At 38.5% G+C, this 12,885-nt stretch overlaps 1 protein-coding gene across 1 annotated transcript in view; it reads right to left on the reverse strand.

Moving 5' to 3' along the window:
• Window positions 1-12,885, reverse strand: part of oxct1a (3-oxoacid CoA transferase 1a) — a 92,580-nt gene that overhangs the window by 17,445 nt on the left and 62,250 nt on the right. Inside the window, exon 14 of the mRNA XM_033972896.2 lies at window positions 4,538-4,627. Within this exon, the coding sequence (XP_033828787.1) occupies window positions 4,538-4,627 (90 nt within the window). The remainder of the gene's footprint in view (window positions 1-4,537; window positions 4,628-12,885) is intronic.

A 12,885-nucleotide genomic window follows, 5' to 3' on the forward strand; every position in this document is an offset into this window, starting at 1 on the left:
ACATCCTCAGGGCAGTAACCTCAACTTTAATATATCCAGGGATTTAGACGCCTGTGTGTGGAAGAAAACCAGCAAATACTCACAAACTCATGTTATTAGATTGATACTACTGCTACTACTTCCACTACTGTCACTGCTACTGCCACTACTGCCACTGCAACCACTACTACTACTACTACTACTACTACTCTGTAATGGCTGTAGTAAATGCTCACATAGTCACATTTTTATATAGCGCTTTTCCACCTTCAAAGCGCTCAAAGCGCTTTACATCAAGGAACGACTCACCCAACCACTCACACCAGGGGCAAGGTGGGTTAAGTGTCTTGCCCAAGGACACAACAGCAGCATTCACCTGTGGGAGCTGGAATCGTGCTGCCAACCTGTGGGTCAGTGGATGTTACTGTTCTATCATTAATGTTTTTATCTTGAGAGTGGGATTTGAACTGGCAACCTTCGGGTCAGTGGACAAACAAATGAGACATTAGCTTCCATAACAGGTCCACATGGGCACAACAATTCTATGCAATATCAGTGGCAGGGATTGAACCAGTTATGCTTTGGTTAGTGGTCTGTTCTATCAATTGAGCTACTGAAGCACTGATCAAACCAGTGTTCACATAATGAGATCATATGGAGCTGTGACACTGCAGCAGAGGCGTGTCATCTTCCAGCTGTTTGTTTACGCTAAGAGTCGCGCCATGAATGAAAACGAGCTTCTGAACAGATTTTATTTATGCTCAAACGCCGTGCCATCTGTGCCGGAGCCGGTGACAGTCACGGGGCCGTTAGCACAGCTCTGGGAATGCACAATGTGCCCTTGTATCGTTCACATCTTCCTATACCCAGGTGTAGCCAGGTGCTTCCTGTTATCAGCACTTTTCAGATTCTATAATGTGAACTACAACTACAAACTATAAAACCCAGATCTCCCCGTTGATACTTTGCAGCTGATGTAATTAACATTCCCTGGTGTTGTGACGCTAACAGGTGGCACCGCTCGGTCAGTAGCTCTGTTACTCAAGATAGACTTCAATCTGAGCTTTGTTTAAACAATATCTGACCAGAAAGAGCTGATCTAGCTGGAACTACAAGAGGTGAGCTGATTTGTGCTGTTAAACAAGTCCCTCTCAAATAATATTACAGTCACAAGCTAGCTAGCATTATCCAACAGTTTTTCAGTTAATCACTCTCACGCATTAACTGTATAAAGAAATAGACTAAGAGAGTGTGACGTCACCCATAGCATTCAGCTCCAGTCAACTGAAGCTGACTTATCTGTTATTAATGTTCATATCTTGAGCTTGACATAATAGTGAAATAAAAACACTAGGATCACGTTGAGCGGGTTAAAATGAACATTTTAAGACCAAAATGATGAGGTCCCTCCCTCTGCAGCAGATACAGAGAGGGGAACGTGGCGGCTAGCAGGTTAGCTATGTCCATTTATATATACAGTCTAACCATTGAAAAAAAAAAAAAATCAAACTCCTAAACAGGACCATGAACACTCACAGGCTCCTGAAAATGTGTTATTTAAATCAATTTTGTATTTTTTCTTGAGTTTTCAGACAATCTTAAAACTTTTTGGACAGTGTTTGCAAATTTGTGCGTGTGTCACCATAGTAACTGCTAAATAATCTTTTCCATATACATACATAAGAACCCTCTACCCAAGAACTCCCTGTATTATAACAGTAATCAGCATTTTAACAATATTCATTTGAGCTTCCCCGATCTGTATTAAATATTATGGGCAAATAGAATGTTGTGATGTTACCTATTCCAAAGATATAATATTTTGTTTTAATTGTTAATTGCTATAGCAAAGGTCCTAAATTCTCATCATTCTGAGACACATGGATAGTGAACCAGATAGAAATAGTGAATGCAGCTGGTGGAGAGGGCTCATGCAAACAGCGTTCATCTCCCACGGCAACACTGGCCTTATCAGCACAAGCACAACAGAACTCTACTTTTGTATGAATAACCTTCAACACAAAACTCTTCTATTTATGTTTTTCTTCAGAATTTTAAATAACAGTTTTGACTCTCCTCGTCTTGTCTACCTTGCTGAAATTTTTTTTTAAATCATCAAAGTAGGAAAGTACCAATTTGAAGTGGCCTAGATATGAGCAGGGGGAAAATGGGTGGTTTGGGTCATCAGTTCATTTCAAAAAGTTGTTCTAACGATTGTCTTGTTTTTATTTTTCTGCAGAAGTAGCTCACCATGAACAAGTGTGGAAAAGGTGCCAAAAGTGTATTTGAATGTCCAAAAGGCACTATATAAATCAAATAGTTTTTTTAAATTATCATTATTGAGATAATGTGTAATATTAATAAGTCTAACAACTACAACTAACTAACATCCACTAATATTACAACAACTACTACAACTATTGCCACTGCTACTACAACAACAACTACTACTACTACAACCACGACTAGTAGCACAACACCAACAACAACTACTGCTGCTATTACTACTACAACTACCATTACAATAACTACAACTACTACAATAACTATAACTACCAATACTACTACTGCAACTTCTCAAGTCAGTTATCAACTTCTTTTAGCTGATTTGGAGGAAAACAATCAAACAACATGGTCCACTAGAAGTATTAAGTATATGCTAAAGTTTTCTTGAGTTTGGCATCATTTTAAGATCTGGACTCGTCTCAAAGTGAAGAAGCTCTCATGTCTGTCACGCTCCTCTCAAAGTGAAAAAGCCCGCGTGTATTTGATGCGCGTCTCAAAGTGAAGAAGCCCTCAAGTCTGTCATGCTCCTCTTAAAGTGAAGAAGCCTGCGTGTACGCGATGCTTCTCTCAAAGTTAAGAAGCTCGTGTGTCTGTGATGCACTGGGCTAAAAAGACATTACACAAACCATTATCCCCAATCAGGCTGAACACTCGCTCTCATTACAGCAGGATGTGGACAGGGGCCTGGAGATACAAGATGAGGAGGAAAGCACCAGTTTGAAGTGTCCCGGATAATAGTGTAGGGGAAATGGGTTGTCTGGGTTGTCAAATCTTTGGGATCAGTTAATTTCAAAAAGTTCTTTGAAAAATTGGTTTGTTTTAAGATGTTTTTATATTTTGGAAGTCAGAGTTGGAACTTATTTCATCACGAAAAGGGAATATCAAAGTTCAAATTTGATTAAAATCATCCAAAAGTGAGACTGGTGTTTTCCCAAACGTCAGTGGGTCAATGCTAACTTGAATCAGTGCAGATTGTTTTTGTGACCTTGGGCAAGACACTCACATTGTCTGGTATGAATGTGGTGTGTGTGTGTGTGTGTGTGTGTGTTTGTGAGAGAGAGAGAGAGAGAGAGAGAGAGAGATCATAGACTGTATAAAGAAGTGGAGTATGAGAGTGTGACGTCGTTAATAGGGGTAAACTTTGAGCTGAGTTCTTGATTTACAGCCACAATAGCCAAATAAAAATGCCAGGATCATGTAGGTCTGGTTAATACGAATATTTTAAGGCCAAAATGATGAGCCTGACAGCAGCAGTTACAGAGAGAGGGGCCATAGTTTTTCAAGTAAATAGGAGCCGGAAGTGTGTCCATGATCACTTTTATTTGGAAAGCAGCAGCTAGCAGGTTAGTTATGTCCATTTATAGATACAGTCTATGGTGTGAGTGTTGGTGGCGATCGGAGGGAGTGATGCCGCAGATTGGCAGCCTCCCTTCAGTCAGTCTACACAATAGCAGCTCACATTAAGAAGTGTGGAAAGGGAATGAAAAATGCAGTGTTAAGTGTATTTGAGTGCTACAAAAGTGCTCCTATATAGATCAAATGGGTTATTATTATTATCATTGCTGTGTCTAAATAGGTGTATCACTAACATAAAAAAACAGACCATCACTGTGACTCCTTAAATATAAGATTCAGTTTTCATCCATGTTCCCTTCTCTGCTTCTTTCTATCCGTCTCTTGGAGAAACAAGAAAAAGGAGAAAGTACCAATTTGAAGTGGCCTAGATATGAGCGGGGGGAAATGGGTTGTTTGGGTCATCAAATCTTTGTGATCAGTTCATTTCAAAAAGTTTTTCTAATCACTGGCTGGTTTTTAATATTTATTTTTCTGCAGAACTAGCTCAACATCAACAAGTGTGGAAAAGGAATGAAAAATCCCATATAAAGTGTATTTGAATGTCCAAAGGCACTACACAAATCAAATGGGTTTTATTATTAACATTAATGAGATAATGTGTAATGTTAGTAGGTCTCTATGCAATATTAAGTACTACTACTACTACCACCATCAACCTAATACTATATTACCAACTACTGCTACCAATAACTACTACAACCACTATCACTACATATCTTTTTGGCACAAATAGCTTTCTCATGTTCCATATTGTACGTTTTATCTGTCTCTTGTGTTACTTCAGTTTAATATTTTCCATTGTGATCCATTCATAAAACACGCCACTTTCATGTTACATCAGTTGTGATTTGAGTCATTAATTAAAAACGGCCGTTACACAAACAGCACAGACATGAAGGATCACCGGGATACCAACCTTGGCTGAGTGCTCCATGGTGACCACTACCTTTGTCCCAGCGCTGGCCACCAGATCCATGGCACCGCCCATCCCCTTCACCATCTTACCCTGGAAACACACACAAATTGGCCATTAGACAAAGCCTGTGTATAGAACGAACAGCCTGTGTGAGATAAGTGAATCCAAGATGGCGCGTGACGTCAAGAAATGTGTTTATATTCACTGTCTTTAAGTTTTATCCCTCATTAAATAGCCCATGAAAAGTCTTTTCAAATTAGACCAGAAGGGGAACGATGCCGTAGATTAAAAAAAGCAATCCTAGACTTTAAAAGATTTATGAGATACCAATTATAGTGGCTATCTTTCTGTGAGGGACAAAAGAAGGGAGGATGACGACGTGCGAGTACTTTGCAGCATATTGCAAAAAGATCTGTGAAAACAAGATTAAAAATGTCATCTGGAGTTTATATCTAGAACTTTAAACTTTAGCCAAAACTAGATGAAACAAACATATATATACAGTACTATTGAAACATCTTTAGACAAAAGAGTGGAGGTGTGTGGGAGTCTGGGTCATGATATGTTCAAATAGATATAGCAAAGTAACAAAATAAACTGCAGTTATTAATTGTAATTAATTCATTGTTTATTCACTTATTGAGAGAGGAGGGTTGCTACCTGGTTTTCTCCTTAAAGATGTGTTTGATTTGCCTATAATGTTCCACAGTATGGCGTTAAGCATATCCATCTAAAATGCAAAGACCAATGGATGCCAAAGAGTGTTTTAGAGTTCATTTTTGGGTTAAATGACAATGGTTAAAAGTCTGTGTTGTTTATGTTCATGTAATTCATGCTGAAAGCTGTTTTTATAGGCTTTTAATGAGAACAAGTAAAGGAAATACATCAAAGGAAATTGTGTTAACACATTCTTTGACAGGACAGGTTGAAAATGTAACTAACTATATGGCTTACATGACTGTAAAATGAGTCAGTTATGAGGAATAATAAATAAGGCACTCAAAGGAACCACTCAACGATTCACACATCAGTGTGCACATAGCAAAAGACCAAAGTTACATCTGTCAACTGGACAAAATGTGGTAGGAGTAAAGATGTTCTGCTGCTCATCCAAGCCACTTCTTCAGTTCTGGTGAGATTGCTGGTGGACACTGCCTTATATCCATCTGAAGGGAGGAGCTAACTACACTGAAACTGTAAACAACTATTGTTTACAGTTTCTGTATCTAGGCTAGGTCTAATGAGCTACACTAAGTGTGCACTGTGCCTGAGACATACTTAATATATTTATACAACTCTTAATGGGTGTTTTTCACATCTATTGGCATCCTGGCTAAATCTTTGTTTTCTTTGCTTGTTTTGGGTCTGAGGATGGAGTTATAGATGGGAGATAGTTAATGTCTAACTCCCCCATTCATGGTCAAGGAAGGATTGTATTTCCTAACAAAAATAGCTTTTTGAACTCCCCTCTCAAACCATTTCTTTTCTCTGGCTAAGATCTGGACCTCACTATCTTCAAATGAGTGGTTAGTGGCTTTGAGATGGAGATGTACAGCAGACTGGGGTCCCGAGGAGCTCTCGCAACAGTGTTGGTGCATTCTCTTATGGAGTGGCTGTTTAGTTTCTTCAATGTAACACTCACTGCACGTCACTACATGGAATGGAGTAGACCGCATTACTTTGTTTATGACTTGGGGGACAACAGAGGATCTGAACCTAGAAGGAAAGGTCCTTACATCTCCATTTCAGTATAGTTACCTCCTCCCGTCAGATAGATATAAGGCAGTGTGCAACAGCAAACTGACCAGAATTGAGTGGCTTGGATGAGCAGCAAAACATCTTTACTCCTACAACTTTTTGTCCAGTTGACAGATTTAACTTTGGCTTTTACCATGGATCAGACCTCAGACTGAGGGATTACACAGACACCAGTGTACACAGACCCTAGGGGCGAGGTGGGTTGCCCAACGACACATCAACAGCATGCAATGGAATGGAAAGAGGGACCTATAATGAAAAATGTAGACTCAAGAGAATGCTTAATCCATTTCAAAAAGTGAAATAGCTCCTTGACAAAAACCCATCCCGGTCTCCCCATTGTTTCTAAAGCAGATTTCCAAACATGAGCGCTGCTGTACAGATATAGCTGCAGGGTGACGGCTGAGTAACTGAATTAAAATCCCATTTGCTCATCAATCATGTGTAGAGGCGTGGAGCTGTGATAACCTCAGGATATACAGTACACCCAGAGAGGAGCATCAGAGGCTGTGGCCCTCTGGGGGGGCCAGCTGGGCTCTGCAGATAGCACTCCAGAGAGCCAAGACAGCCAGGAACCAAGTCTGGAAACACTCATGATTATATTAAAGATGGCGAGGAGCTCTGGTGCTAGTAATGTACATACCAATACAAATATGGGATTTGGCCAAAGTAGGAGAGCGAGGAACAAATATATACAATAAAACTTCCGTAGCTTAACAATGTAAAAAGCAACAGGAACCACTGGCTTTACTCTAGAAAATATGTATAAGGATGATCTAGAAAAATGGGGGGAAAATGAGTTGTAATAACATAAATTAATCACAATTTAAAGCTCCAGTATGTAACTTTTTGTCAAAAAAAAATGGGCTAAAATAAAAACATGCTAGTTTTTTTCATTTTATTGCACTGAACCCCCCCCCCCTCCAAAAAAAAAACAAAAAAAAAAAAACCCCAAAACCAAAAACAAACATCCATCCTTGCTGTGAACGGGCTTGCATCTCCACAAACCTGAAGGAGGGCCTCTACCTGCCTGTTTCCATGGAAATGTTCTTCCTTTGTCTATAATAATCCACAGTATGGCATAAAATCTATCTATCTCTATGGACAATGTTTCAGAGTAAGATTTTTCTGTTTCCATGAAATCATGCAGGTGACTTTCCAGCCTCAGAAAGTTACTTACTGTCAATTTAAACTCGATAATCCATCATGAAAAGTAATCCAGTTGTTTTGGGCTCAACCGATAATGATTAGCGCCTTTAGCAGCGTTTTAGCTCTGGGCTCCTTTGATTTAGACATGTTTAAATAGTATTCTACAGAAGCCTCTTTGTCATGTGGTCAATGTCATAGCCAACCTTTATTTTTAGACCATTTCAGGAGTAAAAGATTATCCTTTGGGGCTATAAACCATGACAGGCCATTAATCCCCATGTTGAGTGTCCTCCTCCTGATCAATGTTAATGCACTTTGTGACAGCTGCAGCGCTGGAGTGTGCCTGTAGAGGTCACACTGTCTAACCTCATAATAACACACATGTACAGCTTTGACACCAACAATCAATCCTGCCATATAGACCATGGGTGACATTTCTATTCATACATCTCTTTTCAATGTCTCAGTAATGATTGGCCTGAGAGGTTGTAAGGTTCTTCAGTGTGTGTGGGTGTTTTGTGGTGGAGTTTGTATGTTCTTTTAAAATGTGGCAGCTAGCAGGTTAGCTATGTCCATTTATATAAACATTCCATGGTATAAACAGATCGTGAAGTCAAAATAAGACTGCTGTGTGTTGTCTGCATCTAATTAGAAAGTTTTAATGCACGAAAATCAAGAAGTGCACGTTAGCATGCTAGTTGATGTAGTTATACGCAACATTAGAATGACATTGTGTAATATTGAATAAGAAAAAATAGAAAGAACAGATCTTGTAGCGTAATCTCCCAAATGAAACTAGGTCTGCACGTGATTCAGAAAGTCCAATATTTTTCTGTAAAATACTTGAACCTCAAACAATTTCCTGGTATGTATTAGCACATTTCTGGTTAGCCTGCAAAAAAATCTTCTTACTATCATTATTGGGAGAATTCAAACTTATACCTGGATATAAATTTTTGTCAGTATTCATTTTAAACAGTTTGCAGTGGTCCGAAGTTACTCCTCACTTACCTTATGCATTCTGAACATCCTAATGATTCACCATGATGAGTTTGCAACTGGTTTTCGTAACTCTAAAACACCAGCGTCGACTGCCGAGTTTTGCTGTGACAGTAAAGCTAACAATAACTGGCATGCTAAGGCACATTTCCCGTTCATGTGTTATTTCAAAAGCTAGAAGCAGTGGACATTTGAAACTCACATGCTGCTTTTACACTATATCTGTACTGGATTTTGCTCAAATATATGGGGAGAAATCCGGTGCAGGGCCTTTAAGATTGGACCAAAATGAGCAAGAATAATTTACAATGAAAAAAAAAGTGCTTAAGAGCTGTTCACAAGTCGACGTTTCATTAAAGTGGGTTTGCCTGTGTTAACCTGGCTGCTCTGGGTAAAGCTCCCGCAGGTTTTGATTTTCTAACGACTCAGATTGGGCGCTTTGTCGCTGCTAATCTGCACTTTTCACATGGAGCGAGAGACGTAGGGGAGGAGGGAGGTAGTGAAAGTGTACCAAATTATGGAATACAAAGATAAAAATATGAAAAAGTTAAGTAAAGAATGAAGTATGCCTAAAGGGGTAGAGAGAGCCCAAAATATATTTATGTGCACTGCTTTTGTTGCCATCAAGTCTAGCTCTTATTCGCTTAATGTTGAAACTCCTTGTTGTAACTGCTGCGGTCAGGCCACATTTTGGTCTCAAAATATTCATATTAACCTGCTTTACATGATCCTGGTGTTTTTATTCTGATAAAAATAATGATATGAACATCAACATCCGATGAATGAAATGCCTTCTTTACCCGTGGTTGTTCTCCCACTAGTGTTCGCAACAGGTTTGATTGACAATGTTGCTAAGCGCCCGCTCTGTGCTAAATCAGCGGTGCAGGCGGGAAGGGACGTTACCTTCACCAGCCTCACTCTGGATTGGCTCTTTGGTTGCTATGATACTCGCACTCGGAATTCCAAATATGGAACTCGTCTCCAAATTCATTGGTCACCTATGATTTACAAATAAAATCACATTTCTCTCACATCAGATCAACAGAGTTTAGTGCTTCTCATTGATTCTGCAGAAATCAGCCATGTTTTTCAGCACCCTTGAGATTTGTTTTTTTTTTATTATTTCTGGTACAGATGGACCATGCCTGTCCCTGTTTGGCTAATCCACCTGTCAATCACACTCATTTGAAAACAAGGAGATTCATCGGTGACTAGAGTCACATCTTTGTAAATTATTAAAAAAGTTAAAAGTTGAAGTTGGAGGTAGGACTGTAACACACGTGGTCTATTAATTGAGCTACAGAGAAAACAGAACTGAGCATAAGAAGCAATGAAAAGCTTAAAATGTGCTTGATTTAAACAAACATGTGAGAGGAGACCAGATGCTAGAGGCTATTTTAGTATCAGCAGCCGTCAAAACTGCCATCAACAAATATAAAATCTAAGTTTTCCTGAGAAACAACAGGATGGATTTAAAAAAGTTATCAAAATGTTCCATGTTTCTTTGGCATAATAAATTGGTTAATTTCCTGAATTCTCTGTTTGTTTTTCTCATCCATCTGCCTCTGTTACATGCTTAACATATGCAGTCGGTGTTCCTGTCTCCTGATTGGTGGACTATGTTCCTGTCGGCTCTGGGTTAATTCCTGGTCCCTGTTCCTGTGGTTAGTGCACCTTGGCCTGTCCCAATAACACATTTTGAAGAGCGATATATAGATGCTGAATATGTCACGATAAATTATAATATTTAAATAACTTTCAATCACTTTCAAGCAGGATAATCACAGTAATCACAGTATAGTAATCCCTTTCTAATCGAATCATATTTTACATAATGTGGCAGAAACACAACTACATAGACTTTATATATAAATCCAAACAGGAAGTGATCATGGGCACGCTCTTGGCTCCATTTCACTCTATTAAACTCGCTCTACATGATCCTGGTCTTTTTATTTCACTATTGCGTCTGTAAATAAAGATATGAACATTAATATCAGACATAACAGCTTTCTTTCCCTGCAGTCAGGACCAAAATATGCAGGTTTGTGAATGAAACAAAACACAACTCCAGGTCTGTTTGTGATGATGAAACATTAGAACATAGATCAGAAAAGAGCGTAATATGGACCCTTTAATGTCGTATACATATCTTCAAGCATTTAAAATAAATTCTGCATCTAAATACTCAAATCCCACTCACATTTTAAAAGTTCAAACATGTATGAGAAGCATGACTACGTTTTGCCCTACACCATCCTGCCTTGTGGCCTTGGATTATCTGCTTAAAATGCCATATAAATGTTTTTAAATGAACGACTACCTACAGATCTACTTCACTAGAACCCATTTGGCCCATTTCATATTTGCTTTATTCATGCATTAAAATGAGCCCGGGGCGGTTGTACAGTAGCCTACCCACACAGTAATTAAATAGGCGTTTGAGGAGATCCAAGTGATGGTTTTGTAAGATTATAATATGGGGGTTATGGGAAGCACTGGGCCAGAACCAAAAGAAGAGAACTGGAGCCTTTAGACTGAAGTCGAGCCGTGAAAGGATATATTACTAGTATTCTTTGCCGTGTCAGTGCTATTTTGTGAACCAAGTGTTGACTGGTGAAGTAAATTTAGAGTATTAATTTTGGAATAATTGACAAAAGGATGGTAAGCTAAAGAACTGGTTGCGATAGGTCAGTTTAAATTAATGCTATACAGTTTGGAAATTACATCTATGGTTATCATCTATTTTAACTAATTCTTGTAATTGTCTAAATACAATGTACTGTTTGATCTGTGCTGCGGTTTTGACTAGTACTAGGAATGCTCTGATATGATACTCACAATATTGGTATCAGATATTGGCGCCAACATCAAAAATTTTGGTGGATCGAAAATCAGCTTCCAAGATATGGGTTCAATTGATATGACATTTTGGTCTATAAACTGGTGTAATAAGACAATTAACTGACCAACGGTGTCCCAAATCTCATAATATTAAACTATAACTTTAACTGTATTTTTTACAAAGCTGTTCAATAGTTACAAAACATATTATAATAATAAATTATAATAATTGTTATAATTTATTAAGGAAATAAATGCCGTTTTCAGTTTCCGCTCTGGTCGATTAGACCCTTAAAGCAAAAGCACTGACATTGGAATCAGAACAGAAAAGGCTGGACTGGTGCATCCCTAGCCAGGACTCCCTAGAAAAAGAGATTAGTAATCTTGATAGGCCTTTCCTGGTTAAATAAAGGTAAAAAAAAAAAAAAAAAAAAAAAAAACACGGTATGTAAATGAGTCCTTGTGTGAGCGAACTGTAGAAATCATATAAAACTGATGACCTGATCAAGATTAACAAATAAAAAACAAAATCTTATATTATCAATACATATATTATTCTATATGTAACATGTATATAGGAAAAATATGAACAAAAAAAATAAATAAATTACAGTTTAGATCTGTATAAACATATTCTGAAATGTCCCTGAGTGTCAGATGCCCTCCCTGTGTGTGAGATGCCCTCCCTGAGTGTCAGATGCCCTCCCTGTGTGTGAGATGCCCTCCCTGAGTGTCAGATGCCCTCCCTGAGTGTCAGATGCCCTCCTTGTGTCTCCATGGGGTCTTTCTCTGTGTAAGCTGCAGTTTAAACCTCTACAAACATGTTCTCAAATTCATGGGATTCTTGGATTAGTTTGTTTCATTTTTCAGTCTTTTTGTCACTTCTCTTGGATGTGTTTAAAATGGGATTTGGAATCCAATCTCTATCGCTATGCTTGTCAGAAAAATCACAATGAGATCTTTTTCCCAAATCGTTCCGCCCTGCTAACGGCAAGAATGGATGACATTCTCAAACAGTCTGCACTCATAAAAATGTGGTTATGTAACTCCAGAAAGTCCTATTTTCATCTTGGTTTCTGAATATAATTTGTCTAAAATTGTGCTTTTTAGACCAACAAAGAAACATCAACCATCATGTAATGTACTGCCCCAAAACTCATAATGACAGATTTACTCCATGGGTTATGACTGAAAGACTTGAAAATGAAGATTAACAGAACAATTCAATTTCAATGGTAAAAAAGGTCTCAAAATGGCACCCACAAACAGGAAGCTGAAACCACACACAGGTTTATAAACATATTTACAAACTGCTGAGTTTCAGATGGCATCACAGTATTCTATAAGCTTTAAAGAGCTTATAGAATATTTAAGAGGGGGTATTTTACTTCTATGAGGTATTAACTGTAACACATAGCATATTTAAATCACCACAAAACCACGTTGCTTTATAAATTTCAGTTATGTATTTGACACTCGAGTCCCTTCTCCCTCTGCTCTCCATGCTAGGTTACTTCCCCTTCAGAGTGTTACCACAACACAATCAGTGCACATCCCACTAATGAAACTACTGCACACTGCATCAGACTTAAGTTATA

This window comes from Periophthalmus magnuspinnatus, chromosome 9, assembly GCF_009829125.3.
Source record: "Periophthalmus magnuspinnatus isolate fPerMag1 chromosome 9, fPerMag1.2.pri, whole genome shotgun sequence".
Lineage (NCBI taxonomy): Eukaryota > Metazoa > Chordata > Actinopteri > Gobiiformes > Gobiidae > Periophthalmus > Periophthalmus magnuspinnatus.